Source organism: Corvus brachyrhynchos, unplaced genomic scaffold, assembly GCF_000691975.1.
Source record: "Corvus brachyrhynchos isolate BGI_N302 unplaced genomic scaffold, ASM69197v1 scaffold83, whole genome shotgun sequence".
NCBI lineage: Eukaryota > Metazoa > Chordata > Aves > Passeriformes > Corvidae > Corvus > Corvus brachyrhynchos.
The window spans coordinates 1,443,626-1,469,706 of NW_008238464.1; the positions used below are offsets into that span (position 1 = coordinate 1,443,626).

The 26,081-nt window shown below is 42.7% G+C and overlaps 1 protein-coding gene across 6 annotated transcripts in view; it reads right to left on the minus strand.

Moving 5' to 3' along the window:
* Window positions 1-13,691: 13,691 nt before the first annotated feature.
* The window catches only part of KIAA1211L (KIAA1211 like), a 44,530-nt gene continuing 32,140 nt past the window's right edge, over window positions 13,692-26,081 (minus strand). For 4 of the 6 annotated variants that reach the window (XM_008635804.2, XM_017737172.1, XM_017737169.1 and 1 more), the window contains 3 exons: window positions 18,685-18,884; window positions 16,927-17,059; window positions 13,692-16,095 (listed from right to left, as the gene is read on the minus strand). In XM_008635804.2, coding sequence (XP_008634026.1) covers window positions 15,950-16,095; window positions 16,927-17,059; window positions 18,685-18,884 — 479 coding nt within the window. In that variant the 3' untranslated portion in view covers window positions 13,692-15,949. Of the gene's footprint in view, window positions 16,096-16,926; window positions 17,060-18,684; window positions 18,885-26,081 lie in introns of those variants that run through there. The other 2 variants (XM_017737171.1, XM_017737174.1) reach the window with 2 other exon arrangements.

Consider the following 26,081-nt stretch of genomic DNA (forward strand, 5'->3'; position numbering starts at 1 on the left):
TGTGCTTTGTCCCGCTCTGGGCAGAGTGTTCTCATGCAATGGCATGTGGGCTGCCCACGAGGTGGTTACACAGGTACAGCCGTGTGAGTATGGAAATGTACTCGGTTTCCTCCAAAGGTTCCTGCACTGCGCAGTCACTGAGAGAAAGTCAGTGGCAGCTTTACTCTATGGGTTCACTATTGAGGGTCGTGATGTTGCTGTTCTGTAAGTAATCCCCTATCTTCAGTGGTTCGTTTAATGTGTTCCAGGAATTCCATGCATCTTTTAGGGTCTGAAAACTCCCATTCAGATCAGATGGCACCCTTAGCTTAGGGTAGGACCCTATCTACCTCACAAGAGCTCTGCTCTTGATGTGTGGTGCTAGCGGGTTGGTGATGTTCAGTCCTTTTCATGGACTTGATTTCTTCCCCTTCTCAGCTTATCTTCCCCCTACTTCAAAGTCCATAGTACACATTTTAATCTCCATAGAACTATAGAATCATATAATGGTTTGGATTGGGAGGGACTTTAAAGGTAATCTACATCCGATGCCCCTTGCCATGGGCAGGGATACCCATCACTAGACCATGTTGTTCAAAGTCCCATCCAACCTGGTCTTAAACACTGCCAGGGCTGGGGCATCCACAACTTCTCTGGGCAGCCTGTGGAGTTTTATTCTCCATTAAGGCTCTTAAGCTGGATATAGTGTGATAGCTCCCCACTAGAACTTTAGAAACTGTGGAAAAATCTTGCAATTTATTCTGTCTGAAGAGTGACATTTAACAAGTTTCCATATGCTTTCATTTTTTCTTACCAGTGCTTCAACACATTACAGTATTTTTACACATTTGGGTACCTGCACAGTAGCCCTCAGTGATTTTTCTGTCTTTCTCGAAGATTTCAAAGAGGGTCTGGTGGCAATTCAGGCAGATCGCAATAAAGAAGCTCAGGAGAAGTTTGCAAGGTCTTGACACCCAGGCTGTTCTGTAATTTTACTCATTGAGTGGTGAGAATTTATTATGTAAATGAGTGCTTCAATCCTCCCTTTTACAAAGAAGTGGAATGAAGTGGATTTTTTATTGAAAAACAAATTTAGCACAATAACTTTCAAACAAAAATTAGAGCGTGCATGTCCTCATGCACATGGACACATCTATAGCAGAATTTTCTATAGAGATCCCAACGAGCTAAAAACATTAAAGGCACCATTGTTTGCATCTAATAGATTAGTGCTGCTTAGGGATATGAATTTTTGCATTTCTGTGCTGGAAAAAAACTGGCAGAGACATTTTCACATAAAAGTCCTTTTGTCAGGAGAGCTTAGTCTGCTGAAGAAAAGACTCTGTTACAAGATGAGTATAATGACAGTTATTTCACAAGGACTCTCTGAGCTTTCCTACTTTTTTGTCCTTTCACTGATTGAACGTTTGCATTAGGAAGGTTTACCGACTGGACCTTGACAGTATCCAATTAACTATTAACTACCCCAAACGATAGAGTATGTGTAATGTAGTTGTTTCTCTGACATCTTCCCCTCTAGTTAGTTTCCTGAGTTAGAAGGCAAAGTTCAAAATGGGAAAAAAAATCAACATTGCCCTCATCTGACCTACTACAGCAATAATCAAATGCCTCTTGGCGTATTCCACGGCTTGATGCATGGACAAAGTGCACAGTGAAGGAAATGCTGGAGATGCCAGTGGAAAGGAGTTGGGACAGGCACACTAAAATATCGCTTACTTCTGGTGAGGGTGGAAGCCCCCTTTTAGGCCTGAACAATATTTAGTGCCAGCAAATTTCTGAATTTGTTTTTCCTCCTGAGTTATTCTTTCCTCCTACAGCCGCTGCTGTTCAAGTGGAGAATCCATCTGAAATGGGAGATGATTAAGCAATCCCAAACTCCCAAAATTGTATTTAAATACAAGTGTAAGGTACATACACTATAACAACCTCAACAGGGGAGACTTGAGGGGAGAAAATAAAATTTTAAAAATACAGGAAGTTTAAATTCCTAGTGTTTCAGCTGTGGTTGCTGGAAAAAAATTTCCAAGGAGATTGCTATTCTATATCAGCAGGGAATACAACAACACAAGAGAGAAATTAATAATAATATTTCAACAGAGGGAAGATTTCATGGTGAGATATTTTTGCTAAGGTATTACCTAACTATTAGAGTAAGGACAAAGTAGTAAAAGATGCTCCAGGCCTGCCATAATTTTGTTTATACTGCAGTGGCTGCACACCTGGACTGCCAGCTTCTACAGAGCTGTGTGGTTGCTTCCATTCATCAGATCTGGAGCTTATTTTATCCAAGCATTTTCCTGACTCCTTCAGAATCACAACACTGTTGTTCTTGCATTTCACTGTGTTCATGTTCTGGCTTTCGCAGACACTGGGAAAGATGCAAAAAAGGTAGAGGTGGTTGGCAGTGGCAGCAAAAATCTTAATGGTTGTTTGGCTGAAAAATGGCCATCTGAAAATTGTCCGCATCTCCCAACCAAAAATCAAGCCCTCTCTTAGAGACAGGGTTTATTCCCAACCTGCCACTTACTCCTGTTTTTTAACAGAGCGAATTCCTCTCAGTGCTTCTACCTCCATTTCACCTCAGTTTTTCTTTTTTCAGCTGTAATGACCAAATCTTTTTTGCTTTATGTTAGCTGAGCACCTCACTCAGAGAAGCTGTATTTCTGCTGGGCCTTTTCTACACTCCCACATCAACAATGAACAAAAAGGGGCACAAATACACCCAGTGTGTATCTCAGAAGGACCGGCCATGGTTGCTCACTGCCCCTGCAACTGGTCTGGGCCCCAGGCTGGCTCCTGCTTAAGGCCACGTGCCATCCCTACAGTACATGGATGGGGGAAGTAAAAGCCAACTACCCTTCAACCACCTTCTTAAACCTGGTGTGCTGAGGAGCTGAGCTTCAAGTCATGGCACAGCACAGGAAGGATTTGAGGCCCTCACCCGGCACCATGGCAGGGCAGCAGAAGGCCAGGCTCAGGAAAGGAAGGCAAGGCAAGGCAAGGCAAGGCAAGGCAAGGCAAGGCAAGCTTTCCCATCCGCTTCCTATGATTAGGTTAAATGGTGTATGCATGACCATACAGAAGATTTTTCCATCTCACAGACCGATTTCATGCTCATGCAAATTCAGATCTCATTCCAGTTTTGTAGATGTAAATTGAAACGAATATCTCAGTTGCTGAGCTAGTTTGAAAATACAGTTTTTGGTTTGTAGTATTGTAAACTTACTTTATACACAAAGCTGCTGTAAAGTTCATGGCTTGTGTAGCACCTGTTGTAGTGCTAATAGTCAACAAGTAAACAGATGTAGAAAATCATATTAAATATGATTGTATATACAAATGCTTAGTAACCATAAAATGCCACATTTAGGTAATCTTTATTCTGTCTTTTCTGTGGCAACATTATGAAATAATCTTCTGTGTTGTGATGCCGCATTTCCGTACAGAGCTGTTTCACTCAGAAATCAGGTGTGATTCTTTCCAGTAGGTAAATTGTTGTTCCACTTTAACAAGATAAAACCTGAGGTGTGAGAGAGAGCAAATAATCTGTCTGAGAAGTCTTTTGGGAAGGTAGGAGCAGAGCTTGGTCTCCAAACTTACAGAATCATAGAATCATTTAGGTTGAAAAAAGACCTTTAAGATCATTGAGTCTGTGTTTCTTTACTCTCACCCCCACATCACTGTCATTTCCCTCTCTGTGGAGATTCTGTCTGAGCTACAAATGCCTCTGCCATATGCTCAAAGGTGAGGAACATTTACATTTATTCATCTCCTTCTGAAGGCAGAGGCTTTTAAACTCATTTGTACTGTTACATAAACATGAACCCGGAAACTGTGAAGTTCATATTGTGCCAATATTGCTGATGGTAGCTGAGGTCCAGTGTCTGGGTAAAGAGCAGTCAGATACACTTATATTGAAGAGGGAATGCAAGTGAAAGGAAATCACATTAGGAATTAAGAATTTTGACTGCCAACTCATTTTCCAGTTGCCTGCTTCATGGTACTGCTCTCCTACAATTAAAAGAAAAATTTTCAGAGAAATCTTGATAAATAGACTTCACACACTGGACATCTTCATTGTAAGCGAAATCCACTGTGAAGGTGCCTCCTTTAACTTACCTCAGGGTAACTTGGTGGATGATCCACTGATGGCCAGGAAGCTGCAGTTAAAGGGAAGTCTGAATTAGGTCCTCAGCAAGTGTGGGTTTCTTATAGGTCTAGACAGCACGGCAAAAGAATCCAAGGCAACTTGCACAGGCAAAAATAAGATATTTTTGAAAGGTCTGTCAAAATCCAGCATATTGTCTCACTGATAGATGAGCTTTGAAAGAGAGAGTCTGTGTCTCCTGTATAACTCTTAATTATTTTGTGCAGAATTTTTACAAACGATATAGGTTTTCTAGCTCTACTCACTGCAAATGCCCAAATACCTACTTGAATAATGCACAGTTAAGGCTCTAGCATATTTTCCAAAGATGTGAAGATTTGTAAACCTGGATCTAAAATTTGCAAAAACAGTGCCAATCTAAACAACTGACTGCCAAGGGACACAAACTGAAACTTTATACTCCAGACTTCTGGCACAGGCTCCCCTGCCAAAGAGTGGGCTGGTTGCACATTAGTCTTTGCATCACTTTCTTCGTCTCACCTCTCTTCTTGTCTAACCCAGCCTGCCTCTTTATCACCGATCCTTCTTCCCACAGGAAGGTGGGGTTATTCAGGACATGGTTCAATCCACTTTGTTAGAATCAAATATTAGTGTCAAAACCAGGCACCAAGCTATTGGCTAAAATCTAACTCTGGGGCAAGTAGTTCCCTCCTACTCTTGCCCTGTCACCCAGATGTCTGGAGAGTGGACGTCTTTTCCTTCCGCTGCTGACTGAATGGCAGATCTGGACATCTCATGCAGACCAAACTGGAATAAAGCATTTGCTGCCACATCCCTTCACTTTATGTTCTGTTTCTGACGGGGGTTAATAGCCTGTGAAAAGCCTCATTATGACAAGAGCTCTACAGGTGGAGGAGCAAGGGAAAGCTTCCTGTGCTTCCTCTTGTTGACCTGACCTCTTTCTTTATGGAGAGGGAGCACTAGGATGAACATTTTCTGCTACTAGAGACAGCATGGGGCAGGGAATGAAGATCCCTTCTCACAGCAAAAGATTGACTGGGAGGTGGGAAGCAACAAGTTAATAATGGAATGTTTCCAAGGATAGAGCAGGCTGCATGTCCATAAATGACTCTAGCTGTATGGCTATATGCATTTGTGCCTAGTGACCTAATTCCCAGCCCTAAATGTGTGCGTGGAACCTGATGCTGGAGATGATGGTTGGGTGAAGATTTGCGCTAACCGCAGTGATCACCTGTGGCCCACCAGCACCTGAGTCTGTATCACCTCAAGGGGCAAAGCAGCAGAACCCTTCCTCTTGTGCCTTCCTTACCACACCTGCTGCTCTGATCCTGTGCCACTCTCCTGTCTTCCCCAACTGCTTTGCTTTCATGATGCTGTGCCAGTACTGTGAAGAACAGGCAGAAGTGGTTGATCCCATTAAAACTGGTATGAGTGGAAGAAGAGACAGATTCGTGAGCACCTTGACAAAGCATGACCCTGAAGCTTGCACTCTTCTAATCATGTCCAGCCCCATCCCATCAGATATGGATAAAAAGCTCAAATCCAGTTCATCCCTACTTGTTGGTAAGGGGTTTTTGGTCTCCCCATCAATCTGCCTGCTCTAAATTTCACCCTGAACAGTGTATTCACTGTGCAAGTCATTCCATACCACAGCAGGGCCATGGACCAGTGGGCTCAAATCCAGCCTGGAGAGGATGAGGTCTGTTGCTTGAACCTGAGGTTTATCTGGGGTGGGGGGAGAAGAAATAAAAGAATTTATACCTTTAAACCCCCTTGCTCAACCTGTAGTACATATTATTAACATTAACTTCTGTTCCTCCAAGACACATCAAGTGTCAAGATAATCACTGTGAGCCTGTGAACTACAGCACTGAAAATAATTATCAAAGCCACTCTCCATTTAAACTAGAAGAGCTGTTGCTCTGCTGTAGTGAAAAGATCTCATGCTTTGCCCTATCACAGCAGGGATCCAGGCTGTATTAAGTCATTCTTACTGGCCTTAAAAGCTTTAGTGATGTTTCTTTCATTTGAGCGTTATCTTTCTGCCAATTTAGAATCCCATCTCCTTCCCATAAAGCAAACCTGTAGTTATCCAAGCAGTAGTGGAGGATGGTAGGTGGCAAGGAAAACATAGATAGCACAGGAGCATTCTTCATGGCATTTAGAAATAATGAGTGCAATTTCCCAGGTCTTAGGACTTTTTAGACCATGATTTTAGGAAAAGGAGAAGTGAACCTCAGTCAGACAGGAGCCCTAACTATATAGCTGTTAATACCATGTAAGAAGTAGCAAGCTAGGCACTGCTGCAGCTCCAACAGGCAACAAAAATTATAGTAATAATATAAGAGCTTTGGGACTATCAGGCAGCTCCCTCTCCCAGGAAGGACACTGAGGACATGCATTTTTTAATGAAGCAGTGTACTCCCTTTCTTTACTGATTTAAAAGAAGCTTTAGATTCCCATCTCCACTTGCAAAGTAGGTGTTCAGCCTCCTCTCAATTGCATGCAGATTACTCTCCTGGCACACAAAGGGAAAGCAGCAGTTTAAGAACAATGTATTGATATTGTATTTTATTCCCAAAAAGTACTTTTCATAATGACAGCTCCTAGTGTGATCCCACGTGCTGTGTAGCCACTTGGGCAAATGCTAATTCCACCCACCAAATGTGCAGGCAATGAGAGTGAATGGGACAGGGGTCAGGAGCAGACTCCAATCAAAGCTGTTGAGTACCACTGGCAGATGGAGCACACTGAGCAATTAATAAACCCTTTCTGAGGTTGGTACCATGTTGGTGATGACGAGTTTGATAACTGCAACAGCTGTATCACTGGTGTATTGCATGTCATGCGTAATACTGCTGTTCTCCCTATCCTGAGAGAAACAGAGCTGTAACAAATGACAAGACTGACACATGCAGAGTCCTTTGGTTTTTAAGGTGATTACAGGCAACAGAGTTAGGGCACATGTGCAGCAACGTGTTCCAAGGATGACTCCTGGTAATGGATAATTAAACTTTAAAACCATCAAGGACTGGGTGTTGTCCCTGGCTGCCAGAGCTGAAGCAGGGGAAACGCAAGGACAAAACAGAGAGCTTCACATTGGGCACAGGTGAAGTGGACTTGTCTGGAAAGCAGTGGCTTTCCTCCCCGTCTCTCCCATGCTGCAGGCTGTATCTCCTCTTCCCGCTGCATTTAGGTGAGGTTGCTAAGTGCAAGGGTGTGAGCCCGGGGCTGGTCTTGCTTCTCAGGGAGGACAGCTGAGATGGTATGTGGTCAATGGGGGAAACACATCTGACTTTCTTCTTGCAGAGCATGGCTGCAGCCTGGCTCTCAGTCTTACCATTGTGCCCATCCTGTTCCATTAGAACCTGTTTATATTTTTAATACTGTACCTGCTGCTAATTGCAGCCCAGCAATACTAACTCAGTGTGCAAACAAGGCCATCATCCAAATATTGTTTTGCATAACCAGAATGCTGGGGTTGCAAACATTTGCATAATGTTTAATTATTTAGTCAGAACATAAAATTTGTCTTCCTCTCACAAGCATTTTTGTGAAATGTCTCAATAATTAAACACCACTATGTTTATTAACAGCAGGGAAGATTCATGAAATATATTAGTCAGAAAAAAGCAAGTAGCTGCATCTACAGTAATCCAAATATGCCTTTCCAAAGTAGGTCCCCAAGCACGGCAAACACCAGCATGAACTCCTGTGTGCAACCAAGCAGAAGACAATTAAAAGCGTAACAGTTCAGCAGCTGTAACTTGGAGGGGTCAGGGAGCCAGAATTCAATGGCTTAATTCACTCTTTAATCAATATGTAACATTTTGAGAAGACTGGTTCAATTCTATTGAGCCAGCTGAAGTGAGCCTTTTGTCTATGAGAGGTAAAATCTGAGGTCATCTGGAGGCCCACACATGGTCCTGCAGCCTGGGAAAGGCGTTTGCAGGCTCCTGCTCTGACATGCTGCCCATTGGAAGGTGCCTGGGCCCATGCACCAGGTGACAGGCCCACATTTGTCCCACCCCAGTGGGACCTGGGACAGGGGGTGGTTCTTCATAGGGTTCCTCTAGGCACTTGCCTAACAGGCTGGAAAAAAGCAAAACAGGATCTAGTAAAGTAGCCAGAGGCACATAATAAAAAGATCAGCCTTGATGGCATAAGAAAGGGATTCCTTCTGCAGCGTTTTTGCACTATTGCTTGCTGACAGGGAAGAGGAACCAGTTTTGATCTCAGTCATTTTGGTGTGTAAATAGAAAAATTCCCCTAAAATGAATGGTTGGAGAAGGGGCTGAAGTTGACAAATATGTTGGGATATCCCAGCACCAGGCAAGACTCAGAGGTTCTTTCAAGCAAGTAAAATTTGCAGGCTGCAGAGGAAGAGACAGGCCCTGGCTGTCACCTACTGGACTCCAATTTGATCAAAATAGTTTCTTTTGCCCAAGTATAAAAGCTCCAAATTGTAATAAGCTGTTTGAAAGGAAAGCAGATTTCAGGACCAGAAATTGTGTCTCGGTTAAAGGAGCAACTGCCCACTAAATCAGGAGGAAGTATGTCTTATGTCCTGGAAACAAGCATTCACCTCCAAAATCAAATATTTTAATAATTTGAAAGGATGAGCTTGCATATAAGAGAAGCATAAAGTTAAAAGGTTATTTTATTTGAGCAAGATTGAGGTTTTTATCCTCTCTTTTAAATCTGACTTTATACTTCAGTTGTATTTCAATAATGTTATGCAAGAAACTAAGCTTGTGTCCTTCTGCCCTCTCTGAAACTCATCTGTAACTTGCTAACAAGAACTCTACATTACTCCAGCCAATTTCTGAGACATGCATATAGTTAAGAGGCTCCCTTTTTGCCCATCAATTACATAAAAGCAGCCAAGGAAACCACCTCTTCTCCAATACCCTTGGTGTAACTTCCAGGGCTCAGTCTGAACATTACTGTTTTGTAGCAGAAGGACGGGGTCCTGTCACCCAGGACGTGGTGAGGGGATGGCTTACTTTGGTAGGTGAATTTGGGGAGGTTTTTGTGCAAAAGGATAAAGCAATCAGGGAAACCAGCACAAGTCTACCTGCTGGAATAACCACCCTCTTCTTTCCCTGCATGAAAACCTGGGCCCACATAAACAGGCTCTGACAGCAAATGCTGTGTTTTTCCTAAGCCAAAGCAAAACTCTCCTTCCCATCCTGCTTTCAGGAAGTAGGTCACAAATCAAGATCTGCTTCCCCAATCTCTTGCCCATGACCACAAGGTAAGATAAGATATATTCCCACATTAATTGGGGAAGTTGGGATGTGAGAAGGCAATTCAAGGGCTCTCTGGTGAGCAGCTGACAGCACCATCCACCATCAAAAGTCCCTCATAACCCTCTGCCCCATGCCTTGCACTCCGCTGGTGGACCAAGCTCAGTAGCTGGATCTGATGCTGCAGAAACACAGGCAACCTTGGGTGACAGGCAGCTCACTCTGGGCTGCTTCAGCACACATGGAAAACAAACAGAAAATCACAGAGGAGGAAGTAGCAAAGAAACTGGGCAGTCAGAATTCCTAGCTGAGGTGGAAAGGTTCCCTCTGTTACCTCTAGTTCAAACTTCTTTACTTTATATTGCTTTTCTTCCTTCCAAGATTGTAGCACCACTGTAGCCAAGCTGTGCGCACCACATTGCTGTGCTGCACAAAAGCACAGGCAGCATGTCAGGTGTTGGAGCACATCCTGTGAGCACTGGAGCTGGATTTAGTGAAGGAGCTTTGCAGTGCCACAAGGTTGGGGGCCAGGGAGTGACTGGTGCCATGACTTGTCGTACTTGGGACTCTCATTGCTGTGGTTCAACATAAAGGCATAAACCAATCTACAGGCTTCATTAAGCAAAAGCAATCCTTTCTGTGTACTTGAGGTGAGTGCTGCAGGAAGAGGCAAAGGAGTTAAAAGAAGGCAAGTCTTGTTTCAAGGAGTGGCTAGATGGGGAAGATGATGTCTGTTTTGCCTGGACAGGCTCAGGACCTTATTCTGCTGCCTTGTCTGCAGGCAGCCTGCCCATCAAAATTATCTCCTGTGCTGAGTGCAGAGAGGATGAGCCAACAGCTTATTAAATAGGAGTCTCTGTTATTTCTGCTGAGAAAGGTGGCTTTTATTTTCCTGGAGGGTTATTAACCTGAATTCTTCTCTTGTCATAACTCTGGTTGTTTTCCTCCACTTTTTCCAGACAGTTCTCCTTGGTTCTTCAATGTAGGCAATGACTTGGAGGGATTTACTGGTAGTCTTGTTAAATTTGGGGCAGGAGGAATAAAAATAATATGGAAATAGGATTTCTTTGGGAGACACAATCACCAGAGCCTGACTTCGAGGCAAACTTGGCTCTGCAGTTCAGCAACTGCCCATTTCTGATAGAGTGTTGAAATCTTCACAGCACCTTGGACTGCCACCTGCACAAACAGTCCCATGACTGGAGCTGGACCCTGGAGATATGTAAATAATGTTGGCCTCAGCGCAGTGTGGTCTGGGGTTGCTGGCTGGGGAGGGCAGCACAGATCGTGGTGGGCAATAGGAGGGTTTTGCCAGATTCCTCTGCCTCCTCACCAGCTCTGATGGGGCCATGGTTTTCCACTACTTGGCCCAAGAGCAGCATGGATGTTGTCCCAGAGCTGCCAGCATGGGTGACAAGTGACAGTGTAAAAACCATGTGCTGGTAATTGTAGCAGGACCCATTGGTGCAAAGTGTCATTTTTCAGTAGACAGTGAACAGAGAATTCTTTCTTTTTCCTTTTTTTAATTAGAGGTTTCTCAGGAAGAGCTGACTCTCAAAGGCAGGGTAATAATTTGCATGTCAATTCTAAACTTAAGAAATCAAGACATATTTGGGAAAAAATGGGGACTAGTTGTTACAATGAGTTAGGATACCACAGTACTTGGCTCGGCAACCTTGAATAGGCTTCAGTAGAATTATGAACCTGCAAAATGACACCATTTCACACTTATTTGCATAGGTAAATGAGCAAAGCAAAAATGAATCAACAATGAAAGTATTCAATGTGATGGTGTGTGAGATGGAAGGAAGGAAAATTGTCCTCAGTCACTTTGCTTCAGTAATATCTTATATGCTCTTAGCTGCATTCCTAACAATTCTTAAGAGAGAGATTTGGGATCCTGGAGAGGGAGATAGCTCAGCATTTCCCAGAATGATCTCCATTTAAGCTGCCTTAAGTGAGCTAGAGTGGTTTTCTTCTGGGAATACAGCCAGTGTACACAGAGAGTTAGAATCTGCAGCAAAGGTGCTGCAAGATACTGCAAAGGAAGGAGATCTGAATGGTCTGTGAATACATGTCCCATCAGTCCCCAGCTTCAAAGTGAATTATCTGGGAGTAATAATCCATTAAAAAATCTGTACGTGGTTTTTATTTTGTGAAGTCAGACAGTAAAAGATCCCATGCTATAAAAACTCAGTGGTTTCTGTCACTTGTTGAGCATCTTGGCAAACATGGGGAGTACGTGAGCCTGAGTGAGACCTGTGCCCCATTGGAGCTGAAATGTCTTCTCCTGCAAGAGTTAATCCCATGCAGCCCCATTGTGCAGGATCACACAGGGTTACATTCCCCCCTGGGGTTTTTACAGACATGCAGCACTGCCCAGCATTCACATTAGGGTCTGGGGTTTTCTTTGACTCTCTAACAGTACAAAAAGTTATTTTCTAACCACAAACACAAAATCCTGTAATTAAACCTTTGTTACCCACAGCAGAGGGCTCATCATGTATACAAAGCAATTAATGTCATGTATACAAAGCAATTAATAGCATGGCAAAATTACAGCAAGCTGCTTGCTATGCTGCTGCTGGATATTTTCACTGGCAACAAGATTTTGTGTTCCTCTTCATCTTGAAAAAAAATGCAACAGTTTTTACTGTCAAAGGCAGCACAGTGCAAAACACCGTATCAAAGTAAAGACTAAGGGGATATTTTGGCCTTAAAAATTTGCACTTCCCTGTCCATTTAAAATCATTTAGTTGCAAATTTTTTACATACAATTACTAAACATTGGGAGGTAGCTGATTAGGGTAATCCAACTAGTAAACTCCATAAATCATCAAATTTAGGGGTTTTGTGCTCAAAGACGCCTGATAGATGATTTCATTTGCATTATATTAGGCCCTTCTCTGCTGGGAAGGCACCTTGCTCATTAAACAGAAAGCCAAAGGTGTCTCATGCAGCACTTCTGGGAGAGGAAACTTCTATTTTTTCAAGTCCATTTTGTTGTTGTTCTTTGACTGTAATTCCAACTCTTGTTAGTTTATGTGCATGAGTCATGAAGAAAAGGTGAATTTTTACACTTTATTTCCCTGTTAGATGTTATATTCCAACAGTGTATATTGCAGCTGCCTGAGCAAAATGGATCAGCCCAAGTTAGTCATATTGCCTCTCAGCTGGAAAAATATAATGATGTCCTCAGGAAAGCTGATTGGATCTGAAAGGCTTTTCTGGTGGCATCGAGTGTGAAACATAACTCACTGTTCATGCAGAGGAGAGAACTATATTTTTATTTGCATCTTTCTATTTCCACAAATGAGCCATTTCCCCAAAGAAAAATACATGAGTTCTAAAACTATTTTCTGCCTACCTGTTGCAGGACACCTATAGCAAGTTCTGCTTGCATGACCCTTTGTCTAAGAAATCTGGATACAGAGCAACACTGTGAGAAAATAAAAATTCCTCTGGCTGTCATATCAGAGGTGCAAGCAGCCAAGTGGCTTCTCTTGCACAAAGGCCAGGGCCATTTCAGTGGTAGGAGAATATGAAGAAGACCACTGATACTGCCTCCCAAAGACTTTCACAGGCTCCCAAACCAAGGCCTTGGCTTTTGTGTTGAGCAGCTTCAGGGATTTTTTTCTTCCACTGGTTTGTTTTTTGGAGCCAACTAAACCTTTGGTGTCTACAACCTCCTGTGGCAATCACTTCCATTGTAATTGTGCACCATGAGAAAAGAAGCACACAATATTAGTGATTCTCTGAAGCATATTTTGAGACACTTGAATTGGTCCATAATTATGGCAGAATTGGTCAAGATCCTGAATTTGTTTCAGGTAAGCCTGAGCAGCCTTTAGGGCTCCAGTCTTGCCTTGAAGGTCAGATGAAGGTTGCTCATAAGCTCATAGGAATCCACAATGCTGGTTGTCACCACACACAGCAGTCATTGTCACCCACTTGGCACTGGAAACTCGAAGGCGAGCAGAACCACTGGAAACCCTAAGGCAGCAATACCTGGATCATGTCACAGTCAAAGGCAAAGCAGAGGCTGATGTGCAGCCCATGCTTCCCGCCTCGGCATGCTCCCAAATCTAGATCCCAAATCACACAAGGAGGAGGCCTGTGTCCAGTGAAGAGCCGGTTGCTCCCTCACCTCCTCTCCTTGACACGTCCACAAGGCGGTTGGACACAGGCCTTGTTCCCCTCGAGGTGGTGCAGGTCTTGCCATGATACCTCCACCTTTCATCTCCATTATTCCTGAGCAAGAGATTTTGTACTCTTCCCCATACAGCTGCACAGATCATGCTCCAGGAATTCAGTCATGATTCAACACAGTTTTAATTGTTTTAAACAGGGAGGGAATTGTAAGAACACAGAATGTACCTTTAACTACATTTCCTGAAAACCTTTTCATGGGGTGGCAATAATTAGAGGGTACAAATTTGGTCTTTTTTTACATGTTATATTCCTTTAATAGAGAAACTGGGTTTTTTTCAAGACTCCTACATAAGGTAATAGCATATCGTAACATTACACTTTATGCTAATTAGTTATTTGTTTCAGAAAGGGTGTTTTGGAAAGAGAGGGAGTTAAGATGGTTTTTATTGTATCTGAAAATGTGCCTGTTTCTACTGTAGCTCCTAGAATATGAATACCAAAAAAGAAAAAAATATTACTTGAGATTAAGGATTGTTCATGCTTGCTTATGGGGGAGAAGTGTGAAAGTTTTTTGCACAACCAACCTTCGGGCAATTGAGCCCAAGGTTGCAGATCCTGTAATTAAGTTACTATTTCTGGTGTGGATCTGGTGTGGACAGAGAGCTGTCTTGCCACTTCTGATTTCAGTGGGTATCTCACACTGCCTTTTACCATCTGCAGGAAGGAGAAAACCCTGCAACAGCTGGCAGAACCCTGTTTGGGTCGGGACTACTGGCAGCTCTGGGATGGGCTGCAGCAGGTCTGTGCACGGCCCCATCCAGGCCCCCAGCAGCCGTGCAGGCTGATCCCAGCAGGGATGCAGGCTGACTGGTTCTGTCCTAAGGCTCTGACAAACACAAAACTAGTTTTTCCTCCTCCTATTTTTAACAATGAAAGACAACCTGACTGAAAGCCTTTAACAGTGTCTTGGATATTCACGTGCCCAACTCTCTGTTTCTTTATTCATTGCAAAATGCAGTTGTCATGACTGAGAGGGCTCGGGTTTTCCTTCCCACGTCTTCAAAATTGCAAACGCAGGTGCTAGAAAATCCTACATTTCCTAAAGTCTCCCCACATATTTCCAAAGAGAATGTAATGTGACAAGAAAAACAAAACCACTAATATAAATATAAATAAACCTAGGGATTGCAGTGCTAAGGTAGTACTTCACCCATGCATACACAAAACGAAATGTTTGTCTTAGCAGTGGGGTATCACAGGGTTTGTCCTTTGCTTCTGTAACTCATAGGGAGGTCTTAAAATATGTTCAGAGTAGTTTCAGTCAATCAGCAGCAAATGATTTATCTTGTCAATCTTGTTAAATAAGCGAAGGTGAAGAGCCTAGGAGACTTCATGAGTGGGAGTCACAAGCTGGTGGGGGAGACTCAGGCCAATGAGCACGAGGATGTTACATAAAGGTAGTCAAGTACAGATGTGCTATCTGTATATTACTGGATTTTAATGAGAAGAATTAAGATTATGTGGGGGGTGATATGTGAAGCTGATGCCGTGATGAAATTCACAGTTTTCCCCAGCATTTCAGTTTGAACTTTAGCTCCAGGATTTTCAGTTCTTATTTTTTAATTAAATTCATATTGACCATTGTTATTAACACCATCCTCCTAACTGGGCCTGAGGTTTGACATAATGGAAAGCCAGTTGCAGCCAGATGAATTCAGGTAGGAAAGCAACTGTGAATGCATTGATGAGCTTCCAACTGCAGTTCAGTCTCCTTACTGCACTGTGCAGCCAAGGTTGCTCACAGAAAGAACTGAGGAATTTTTTTCATGGTCACACATAAATGTGTGTATTTGTGCCTCCTGAAAGGCAACCTAACCCCAGAAACTGTACCACTGGCAAACATGCAGCTCAAGCAACACATTTTAATGGAGTACTCACTAGCAGCTATTCAAGAATACCTCCATGGGCCTAACAGCTTTGGTAGAAAGTGTGTCATGTGATTCCAGTGAAACACATCAACAGAGTCAGGACGTTAATGCACAGTTTATAAATGTAAACAGAGAAAACCATAACAAGAATTTTCCAGCAACAACAGGAGTTCAGCAAAGTTTAGCAAAGATCCTGTTTGGATGCAAACATCATTAAAAGCAGAAAATGCAGGAAATACGTAAGGCAAAAGTTTTATTTTCCAAAGGGTAAGTATGTCCTTAGCATAATTTAAGTAATCCATTGCCATTGCAATTCTGATTGCTACAAAACTGAAGGTAAACTCTTTGACTGCACCTATTGCACACTTTCTCCACAGCTGTATAATAAAACCCTTCTGTATCAAGAGATTCTTCACTGTGATTAGCTGGTCTGTAGGAGTTCAGTTAAGTAGTTGACTTAATTATGAAAGATGCTACTTGTTTGCATCATTCTATTTTATAATCTGTGGCATATCACTCCAAGCTTGAGATTTCTTTTTGGCCAGCTCCATCCATGATGGCTGATCTGGAGCAGCATTACTGACTTTCTTCAAGTGGCTTATTTCCTCCTTATCCACCAGTGCAGGTGATGGAGCTACTGTGAATAAAACACATGGACATTTTACACTTACTTGCTGTGCAACTAAACACCCTCTTTTATTGAATACTTCCCATGCCTTGCCCTGTGGTAGAAAATCTTTACATTTCACATGGAAGCTGCTTCTGCAATAAGTTATTGAGGAAATTACCATTCTTTGCTCTAAATAATACAGTTTTTTCATCACTAATATCTTTTGATCCTTAAATTTACCAAAAGTCAACATGATGACTTGGATTCCTTACTGTGCCTTATGTTAACACCCAGGTCAAAGAAGAGAGTGTCTTTTCATTAGCTAAAGTATTCACTTGTGAATTCCTCCTTTACTCAGCCCCCACCTCACAGGAATTTTATTACTTCAAGACTTCCACCCTTCCTTGAAATTTTAATTTACCAAAGAGATTTACAACAAACTCATTGTGGGAGGACTGATGGTCAGACAGTTTGTGATCACATCATTCCAGCTTGCTTAGGAAGCCACATTTAAATTGAATGCTACTGAAAATATTCCTGCTTACATTTTACACTGGGATAGTGCATTTGGGCTTCTGTCCTGTGAAAGAGCCTGGAGTTCTTGATTCACATTTCTTTCAACACAAGTTTTTGGCTACCCTTTGTTACTCTTTTATTTGTAATCAAACTGGTCAAAAGAATATGCCACCAAATAAAACCCCAGACGTGAGTGCTGAGAAAACTCTTTGCCCTAGCTGATGTGGGGCTGAGGAAGAGATTAGGCTCTATCCCCTACTCCTTTTGCAGCACACTCAAGCAGGATTTCTTCTGACAAGGTTGTGAGATAACAGCCTACATTTTAAGCATTTTGTTTCTTACCAGGGGCATCATGTGACAGTGAATTGGTTCTCAGCAGGGACTTCGCTTCAGACTTTGTGTCTTTCCTCTGCTCTTCAGAAGTGGTTTTAGGTGCCAAGTATGAAGGTTTGCTCCATTGTGGCTTCACTGGCCCCTAGGCACAGAGAGGGATAAAATCCAAGTAATGCAGGGAGAATGAGTTCAGTTTGGAAGAACATGAGCAAAGGTAGCGGATGGGGTGCCTGCCACAGTTCAGCAGACATTGGTCCCAATCGTCTCCCGTGAGCTGATATCTGTTCAGAAAGTTACAGTGTTTTCATGTTAACATCCATGATATTCAATTTTACAAATTAAAACTATGCCTCTGTATATCTTATTCATAATGGTGTGAGTAGATAATGATAGTCTTCACTGCAAAATGTATTCCAAGTCCTTTGCACATCTCTACTAGCATACATAGGATTTGGAAAAAGCCTCATTCTCTCATGTTTTTCTTCCATCTCCCAAATTTTGTGGGCTGGGGCACTGTATTTTTGGACAGTTGATGGTAAATGGATTTTTCATAAAGAAGAAATCAAACACATCCTCCAATAGATTTTCTTGCCAGTATCAAAAGCTACCCTAAAGTGATAGTGCCTGGTGCCATGTGGGAGAAAGAGAAAGTGGGAGTAGTACAGTGGCACCAAGCCTCACATGCTGCAGTCAGAAGCATCTTGGCATGCTTCTCTGTTAGCTGCTATAAGGAAATAAAGTGCATGGCATGAATTTCAGGGATCATTGCCAGCTAAAATCTGGAGTTTCCTGTTCTGACATAGAAACTATTTTGGGATTATGTTGGGCATTACTGCAGTTCAGAAGTTTGCCTAGACATCTTATTAGGTATTACTTCTTGTTAATCTAACCACTGCTATTTTTCATCATCTAGAAATCTTCTCTTATTCCAGGATATAATACACCTGTCTGGGGTTCTAGCAGTACCACCTGAAGCAAGAAAGTAGGCCATTTGCTCTGGGTGTGCTGCACCGGTACAGGACACACATTCTCCTGCATCAGACCAGGGTTCTTACTTGTGCAGGACGCAAAACAGGCAGCAGGTTAGTGTCCTGGATTCATGCCAAGCACTTCTGCTGGCACAGCTTTGTCATCTGGGAAGATCATTTCCTACGGGTATCACCCTGTTATGCATGGGATCTCTGAAGAGGCAGTGTCAGCCCATATTCCATGGTACCACATGGGCTTCTGAATTATCCATATACAGGGAACCAGAATTTATATCTTGGCACTCTCTGCAAGTGTGAAAGTTATTTTTATCCTATTTCACTTCTCAAGGCTCTAAAAATTCTTACCTAGGAGCTTCTGGGACCAAGCTGTTCATTCAGTGTTAAATCAGTCAGGAGGTATAAGAGGTTCAATGAAAGGCTGTGCTTAGAAGGATAGTTAGAACATATTTCCTCTGCATTGAGAAAGATCAGAGACTACAATTTAGCACCTCACTTTGGATATTTTAGCATGCAATACACATGTTAGATCTGGTAGGTATGCCAAGAAATATTACACACTTCACATAGTTCCAGGATTTCTTGGAGATACAAAATTACATATCTGAATAGTCAGAGAACTTTGAATCTGTAACACATTTATGAGAGCAGTGTCTTTGTTATTATAGTTGCACTCATTAAGTATCTGTAATCGCTATGGCATGACTGGTAACATAGCAGTAGATCCAAAGAGTACTACAGGAGGTGATACAAAAGCATCACAAATTTGTGCTGCAAGTACCTCTGTTTGTTCGTTTCCTTTATTCTGTTTCTCTGTATTCAATTTATTATTTGGAGCCCCAAGCTTTTCTCTGTCGAGTTCCTTCTCCTGATGCATGCCCCTCTGCTTTTGCCTTGCAATGGAAATCCAGGCTGGTTCTGTAGGAGTGTCAGGATCTCTTCCAGAGTCTCTGGCAGCCACGGGGGAAGGCATGCTTTTCTCTGTTGACAGATTATTTATGTACATGGTTATAGGAAAAAGAGTTGTAATCAGCTTCAGCTCATACTTTCTCAATATACTGATTGGTCCCAGGATATGAAATCAGCCTGGGTAAGTAGGAATTCCGTTTAGTTTGGTCTCCAGAGAGCAATTTTCCTGTGCTCACAGGTTTAAGTTATCATTCTACTGATGAGAAATGCTTTGCATCTTTCTTCAGCTGGAGTCACAGTGTCACTGCCCTCACATGCAGGAGATACAAAAACATTAATCAAACTTCACTAATCTACCTATTTCCCAAGGTCTGCCCCTTCTGCTCCCTCTTCCATGGCATCTTAGAGACAAGCAGTAGACAATTCAAAGGTGGACACAGAGGGACTGTGTTGTTGCAAAGGCAACCTCTTCCCCCCACTGTGGCTGCCCTTGGCTCCTGCTCTTCTGACGTCCACGCAGCAGCAGCCCATGCCTTAGTCTGGTTCCTGCTTTCCTTCCATCCCTTCAGGAGCAGCCTCCCTCCCCAGCTCCCGGGAGTCTGCATGTGCCATGGGTGCCTGTGCACAGCAGTCTGTGGTGTCTGAGCACACAGAAGTACTGCTAAAACCTCAGAGTGGCTTCCTGGTCTTTTGATGTGAGGTTTACGTTGACTTATCCCTGCTGATGCTGACCATGCTCTTCACTGGGGCCAGTAACTTCCATTGTGCTCTACCAGAACTGAGACTTCAATGACACACAAAAAAAGAGACAATTTCTGGAGAAGAAAGTTAAAAGTGTTACCCTGCTGACCTCACAACTGCTACCCAAGGACATGCAGAATCCAGGGTTATGGGAAAGAGAAATACTCTGTATTCAAATAGTCTGTGGCAGGAAATCCTGTCTATTCACTGAACAGAACTGGGTCAAGAGAAGAGCCTCAGCAGCTCCATTGGTTCCATCCCCCTGGTTCTCCATTTTTTGACTCACACTGAACACAAAATTAAGTTTCCCAGCTAATGGTAGAGCTTCTCTGTAGTTTAAATGAGGAACAAGAACAGGACTAACAACCTTAGACCCAAGAAGGTTGATTTTACCTTTCCCAGCCATTTCTGGCCACCAATGTACCAAAATTTACAGAAGGCTCTTTCAGAACAGAAGTTAAGCTTCTTGTCCTCAAATCATGTGTGGTCCTGCTCTTAGGAAAAGTTTGTTACTTAGTCAGCACCCTGTTCTGGGACCTGGGAGGAGGCAGACCCAGCCAGAAAGGATTACTGCCCTAGGGTCCCTTGGGGGCTCAGCTACTCTGCTGATGTAGAGCCAACCATGGGACGCTGTGGAGCTGTCAGACACATTTGTGGAGCGCTATGGGCTAGTTTGGCAGAATGTGGCCCTGATCAGGAGAGCAAGCAAATATCTCTGAAGGCACATTTGAGATGCTCCGGAAAGCATGGGAGATGAAAGGGATGATGCTCTCCCAAGAGCTGGAGTCTGCCAACACAGGCATATTATGAAAGCCCACAAACTTGCTTTGCTCAGGGATTTTCTCAAGTCATTTTTATACCTCACCAGAGACTAGTTATTTGAACAAGAAAACATTGTAAAGCCTATGTCAGCTGAAAAATGAAAAAGAAAAAGCTCCATGCTTTAATGCCAAAGCAAGATGTTTTGCGAGCTGATGCCTGCATTTCCTTTCACATTCACCTCATGCCATCTTGCAGGAAAACCTCTGGAAGAAATAAACCAGAAGTCCAGCTGTGCAAATGTGGCACAGATAAAACAGAGGCCCTGGACACTGAAGGAGCTTCTCTCCCTCTTGCACAGCCCGTTACTCCAATTCTCTGCATTCCACCTAACCCCATCTTTGCATGACAATAGCTGCTCCTCCCATAATCTTTTTCCCATCACTGTATTTTTTTTGCCTTCCATTGGCTCTCGTCACTTCATTGTTATCTCATTTTACAGGATGATAAAGAATAAGGCTGGGAGAGATCTCAATATGTCATGTAGTCTGTCCCTCAACTGCAAGGCAAGATCAGCTGAAAAATCAGTTTCATAGAAACTGTTTCCTTACAAATATGTATCTATATAACTCTCCAAAAACAGGACAGGTCTCAGAGTCTCCCTAGGCAACCAATCCTATGGCACAGCTCTTTTTTTCTACTTTTTTTTTTTTTTTGCCTATTGGGTAAGTTAAATCTTCCTTGCTCTAATTCAAATCCTTAACTACTTCTCCTACACACTACGGACACGAGCAGATTACTCATAGTCTCCTTGCAACAGCCTGTTATGCATTTGAAGACTTAGACCATGTTTTCCGTATTTTTTTAACTTTTCTGATTAATCATATTCTCTAGATCAGTCTTTCTTTTGTAGGAATTGTCCTAGTTTGGTTCAAATCTTCTTCAAATATGATGGTCAGAACTGGCACTTGAGATGAAATGGTGTTAGCATCAGCTGACATGGAAGGACTACACCACTTCACCTGGAATGGTTTTTCTGACATCAGTCAGTTCCCCTTAACTTCCCCAGCTCTCCAAGACAACCACTAGTAAGTCAAGGTCTTCTAGCCCATCTTCTCTCAGTATCTTAGGACAAACCTCATTAGGATCTTCATAAATGAACACACACAGCTGAAATGATGTGATGTCTGCTAATGCATCTGCCATCACATTCCCTTCTTTGCTTGCAGCCATGGAGCCCATCTGCACCTTTTTAGGTGATGGGCAATTTGGGCAGGAGCTATTAGTGCACTGCCCAGTAAAACCAGGCACTACACTTCAGCAGCTCCCAAAGCACTGCTGTGGCACACGGATGAGCTGCCATGACTGAAGGTGATATCCAGAGTTCCTCAGAGCTGAGGAACAGCTCTCTGGCTGTACAGCTGCAGACACACCACCACATGCATCCTCTTCTACCACCTCTTCACCCTCCTTCACCGTCTGTAATGTCTTGGTGCTCAAAAACTCCAATGTCTTTATCCTGAAGGTCCTTTTAAATCCACCCACACTTTTTGATGATACTGGGAACCTGGCTTCTGCCTTGATGCTGCTAATGATGTACATCTTAGTTGCTGTGACTCCAAATCCCCCTTTGTGTTTTGTCCTATTTTCCCTGTCACACCACAGGAGCTTTATGTAAACATCAAGGTTGTTCCTCCTCTGCTTCCACCACACAATCCACGCTGACAAAATGACTCTTATGCCCAGGCTCTATTTCTGACATGTAATGGTCTTACTGCTACCTGTGCTTCCATTTCTCTGTCATCCTCATGAACTTAGGATTCATCCTGCTGTTATTTCACTGTGCATTGCCTGGCACAACAGGGTTCCCAGTCCTACAGTGATGTCTGGAGGCTGGTATTATAACAATGTTTTTCATAAGGCAGACACTCTAATGAAGTCACCAAGCACCCTTACTCTTCAGGCAGTTCTCTCTCATGAGATGCCAGACATCCTAGTCATGCCTATTAGAAGGCAGTCAAATTAGAGCCAGGTATCATTCCATAGGAGATGGTATCCAAATGTCGCTTTGATAGTAGGGGACAAAAGCTCTTTATTATAATATTAAAGATTTTATATATATCTGTATGGGCCAACTTAGGACAGCAGAGTAGTATCATGTACAGAGGATCAAGACCTGATCTGCTGCTGGGAAGGGCTTTCTTGTGTCTTTAAGCAATTACATTCTGCCCTCATTCCTTTGAGAGTCTTTGCTGCAGAAAGCCAGACAGGCAGACAAGGCAGGGGAAATGCCTTATCTTCAGAAAAAAAACCATCAGATGCAACCCACGCAGGATTTGCTGCCTCATCTGGCAGCCAGAATTACTGTAAGGGGTAGAAGAGGCATATTCACTATTTATTATCTTTCCCATTGCCCACAGGTCCTTTACATCCTCCCACCTCCAATTAGATAAGGTTTCTTGGCAGCATATATGCACCATTGTTCCAGCCAGAAGGATGAAAGGTGGTGAAGTAATCCATGGTGAAGCGAGCTGGCAGTTTAAGGTGACCTGAGACTGTCCTAGGAAGCTCTTGGGACCCTAAGGGACACAAAGAGGCAAGAAGCTTTCTCAGGAAGTGACCGTTCCCAAGGGAAGTGCCATTCACACATCTTTCTTGGTTCATGACTGATCACCTTGAACAAGCTCTGTCTTATCTAGTCATGGGATAGTCCATGTGCCTTTATGGTTCACCACGTGGCAAAGCACAGCATTTAAGGAGCTGGGTAGCCAGAGCGGAACCAAAAGTACTCAAAAGGATGATTTTAATTCCTGCATCTGCTGCATGTCACATGCACAGCAGCTGGCACAGAAACTCCCAGCTGGTAAATGCCACTCTTAGGGAGATAACAAAGAAGTACAAAATGCAAGCAGTGGCATCCTCCATCCAAAGCTGAGCCAGTTTTGGCAGATCACAGCCACCACAAATGCCCTGTGTTTCATTTCTCCTTTGTCAAAGCAGGGCTGTGCCTCATCCTTCCGTGTTACACTTGGGAGATTTTCTGAATAAAACTAAAGTCTAAATTATATTCTTAATTTCATATTACAACATGTTATTTTAAACATTGTGCTATTCAACTCCTTACTTAATAACTTCATAAGCTAATAAAGGATATTGCTGGCAGCAATTTGTCTCTCATTCATTCAGTTTTAACCTCATGATTGCTTCTTTCCCTGGTTTCCTTGGAGCTGGCTTGGCCTCAAGCTTTCTTGAAAGAGAAGAGTCCCTTCTTCCCCTTGGGATAAGCCACCAACAATGGAAAGATACCAGGTCCGAACTTGTCAAGCCAGTCTGTGCATAATGTCACTAGGTATTAAAACCAGCAATTAATGTAAGCTGCTGAGGTCTTTTGCTGCCACTTGAAACCACACCCAGAGGCTGCTGAAGCCTTCATGTCTTCCCCACAGCCACCCAACACACATGGGACAGTCACAAGATCAGCTGTTCTGTCTGCATTCTTCACCACTTCCACAGCTTCCAGATCAACCACTGAGGATAGGCTCTGAAGCCAAGTGAACCACAGCCACCTTCTCAATTCCCTCCTGCAGCTCAGAATCCCCTGAGCTCTCCTCCACAGGGTTGGACAGTAGCAGGGCTGGCTGCCTCAATGGTCCTCCAGAGGGGGGAAATTTCTCTGTTGCAACCCCATTTAATGCAGGTATCTGTTTCCCTTAGTATCCTACTAAAACTTTTTTTTAATTAAAACTTCTTTTTTTCCTCGGACTAAAGCTATGATCTTATAGATGAAATTTCTTCTGCATAAATATTCTGGGAATAAACGTGTACACTTCTCATTGATATTTGGATATTATCCTGTAATGTGGGTCAGACTGGTTGTATGAACAATAAGGTGAAGATAAAACATTAATCTTTATGTACAAAAGGAGCTATGATTGACTTGTTATTGTGCATGGGTTTATACACACACATAGAAAGTGAAAGAAAAGTATGCATCTGTTTCTGTCTATTGACAGACAGATATACTTCATGTATTCAAATGTACCTTTCTCTGTGTGCTGCTTATATGGATAAACACAGCAAAGAGATATTTAACCATTACCCTCAGATTTAGGGATTAACTTTGTCTTTTTTAGAGATGGCCTCAGGTTTCTTTGAAGCTGAGACATGTTTTCTTTAGATCTAAAAGCCTCTGTGCACACATTGTAGCAGAGGTTCTTTATGACATGTAAGTCTCATACCTGGAAAAGAACATCTTATGCCTGCAAGGACTGCAAAGAGTGGTTACTCTTGCTGTACATCTGTGCAGGCGAAAGGTCAGAGCCAGAATTTAAAGTCTTTTGAAAGTCAAACCACTAACAGCAAGCAAAACTAGCTTGTGGATTCCCTGAGTGTTTTAAAAGCAAACATACTCAAAACTAATCCAAACAACGTTACACAGGGAGATAACACCCTCTGCATGTAAGTGTCATTGTTTCAGAACACTGCTTATGCATGCATATTTAATTCCACACTGTTGTATCTTTGCTCATTTATAAAACTCCAGTTATTTTAAGAAGGGCTTTACAAATGCATATAGCATTTAGAATATCCTGGCCTACATATTTCCCTTGTTTATTAAAGCACTACATGCATTCATGTCAGTATACACACCCAATTCCTTAATTTCAAACAAAGCTATTCTAAAAGATTTGGTTAAGTATTTCTGACATTTCTTTCTTCCCTAAGCTGCTCTGTGAGGTATTTGACTTTTGATTGGATCTATACCACTGATGCCAAAAGAGGTTTTTTTACACAAGAAACTGCTGTTTGCATCAAAGTCTGTTTCACTGCTGGAAAACAGCCATGTTGCAAAATAGCCTGACACAACTGAGAAAGCAACTTCTTTTGGAAGGAAAAAAAAAAAAAACAAAACCAAAAAAACGATGGCTTGTTTTTCAGCTGTAGCCAGGACAGCATTAAAGCAATGTCTTTTTGATGTAGAGAGAAACATTTTTCTTGACATTTCAGAGCCTGTATTTGCCAGACAATACACACCAATTTCTTTTACCATTACATCCATCATTCTTCCCTGCGATCTTTTTCTCTTTTTAGAGGATGTCTTCCCACTACAGCTCCTCAGTCACTGGTTTTTGTTTATCCCAACATGCAGATTCACACAAGAATTGCTTATGGTTTTGCTCTTGTAATAACCTGTTAACATATGGTAATTGTTTCTGCCCTTTATAGGATTTATAGCAAAGTGTATCAACTCCAAACAACACAGCTTAACCTTTTAAATCTTGCAAGGACTTGAGCCTTTAGCTCCAGAAACTTAAAAATGACTCCTCCTGGGGTGACTAATTTCACACAGACATTAAAGGGCTGTGTGATTGCTTTACCTCTGTCAGCCTCCTTGCAGCCTGACAGAGGTAAAGCAATCCCTCACTAATTCCCCAGAAAGCTCTGGGGAGCAGGAGTGCTGCTTTCACCTGGCATGGTAAGCCAGCATCCCATCAGCTCTCCTGTTCCTTTGGTACCAAGAGTGCTGAAAAGCTGAAATGTGAACTGAATGAACCACATTGCTCCTACTGACCTCATGATGCAGCAAACTGAGTTTTTTGAAATGAGTGTACATGAGAAGGGAACTGCATCCCCTTGTATCACCATTTCACAATTGTCTTCTTGTTCAGCATGGGGATTTCCTAACTGCGGGAATAAACTCCCTGACAGCATAAAGTGTCTCCTGATGGTGATTGCAGCTCTTTGAAAGGGCTGATGAACTCAAGGGCT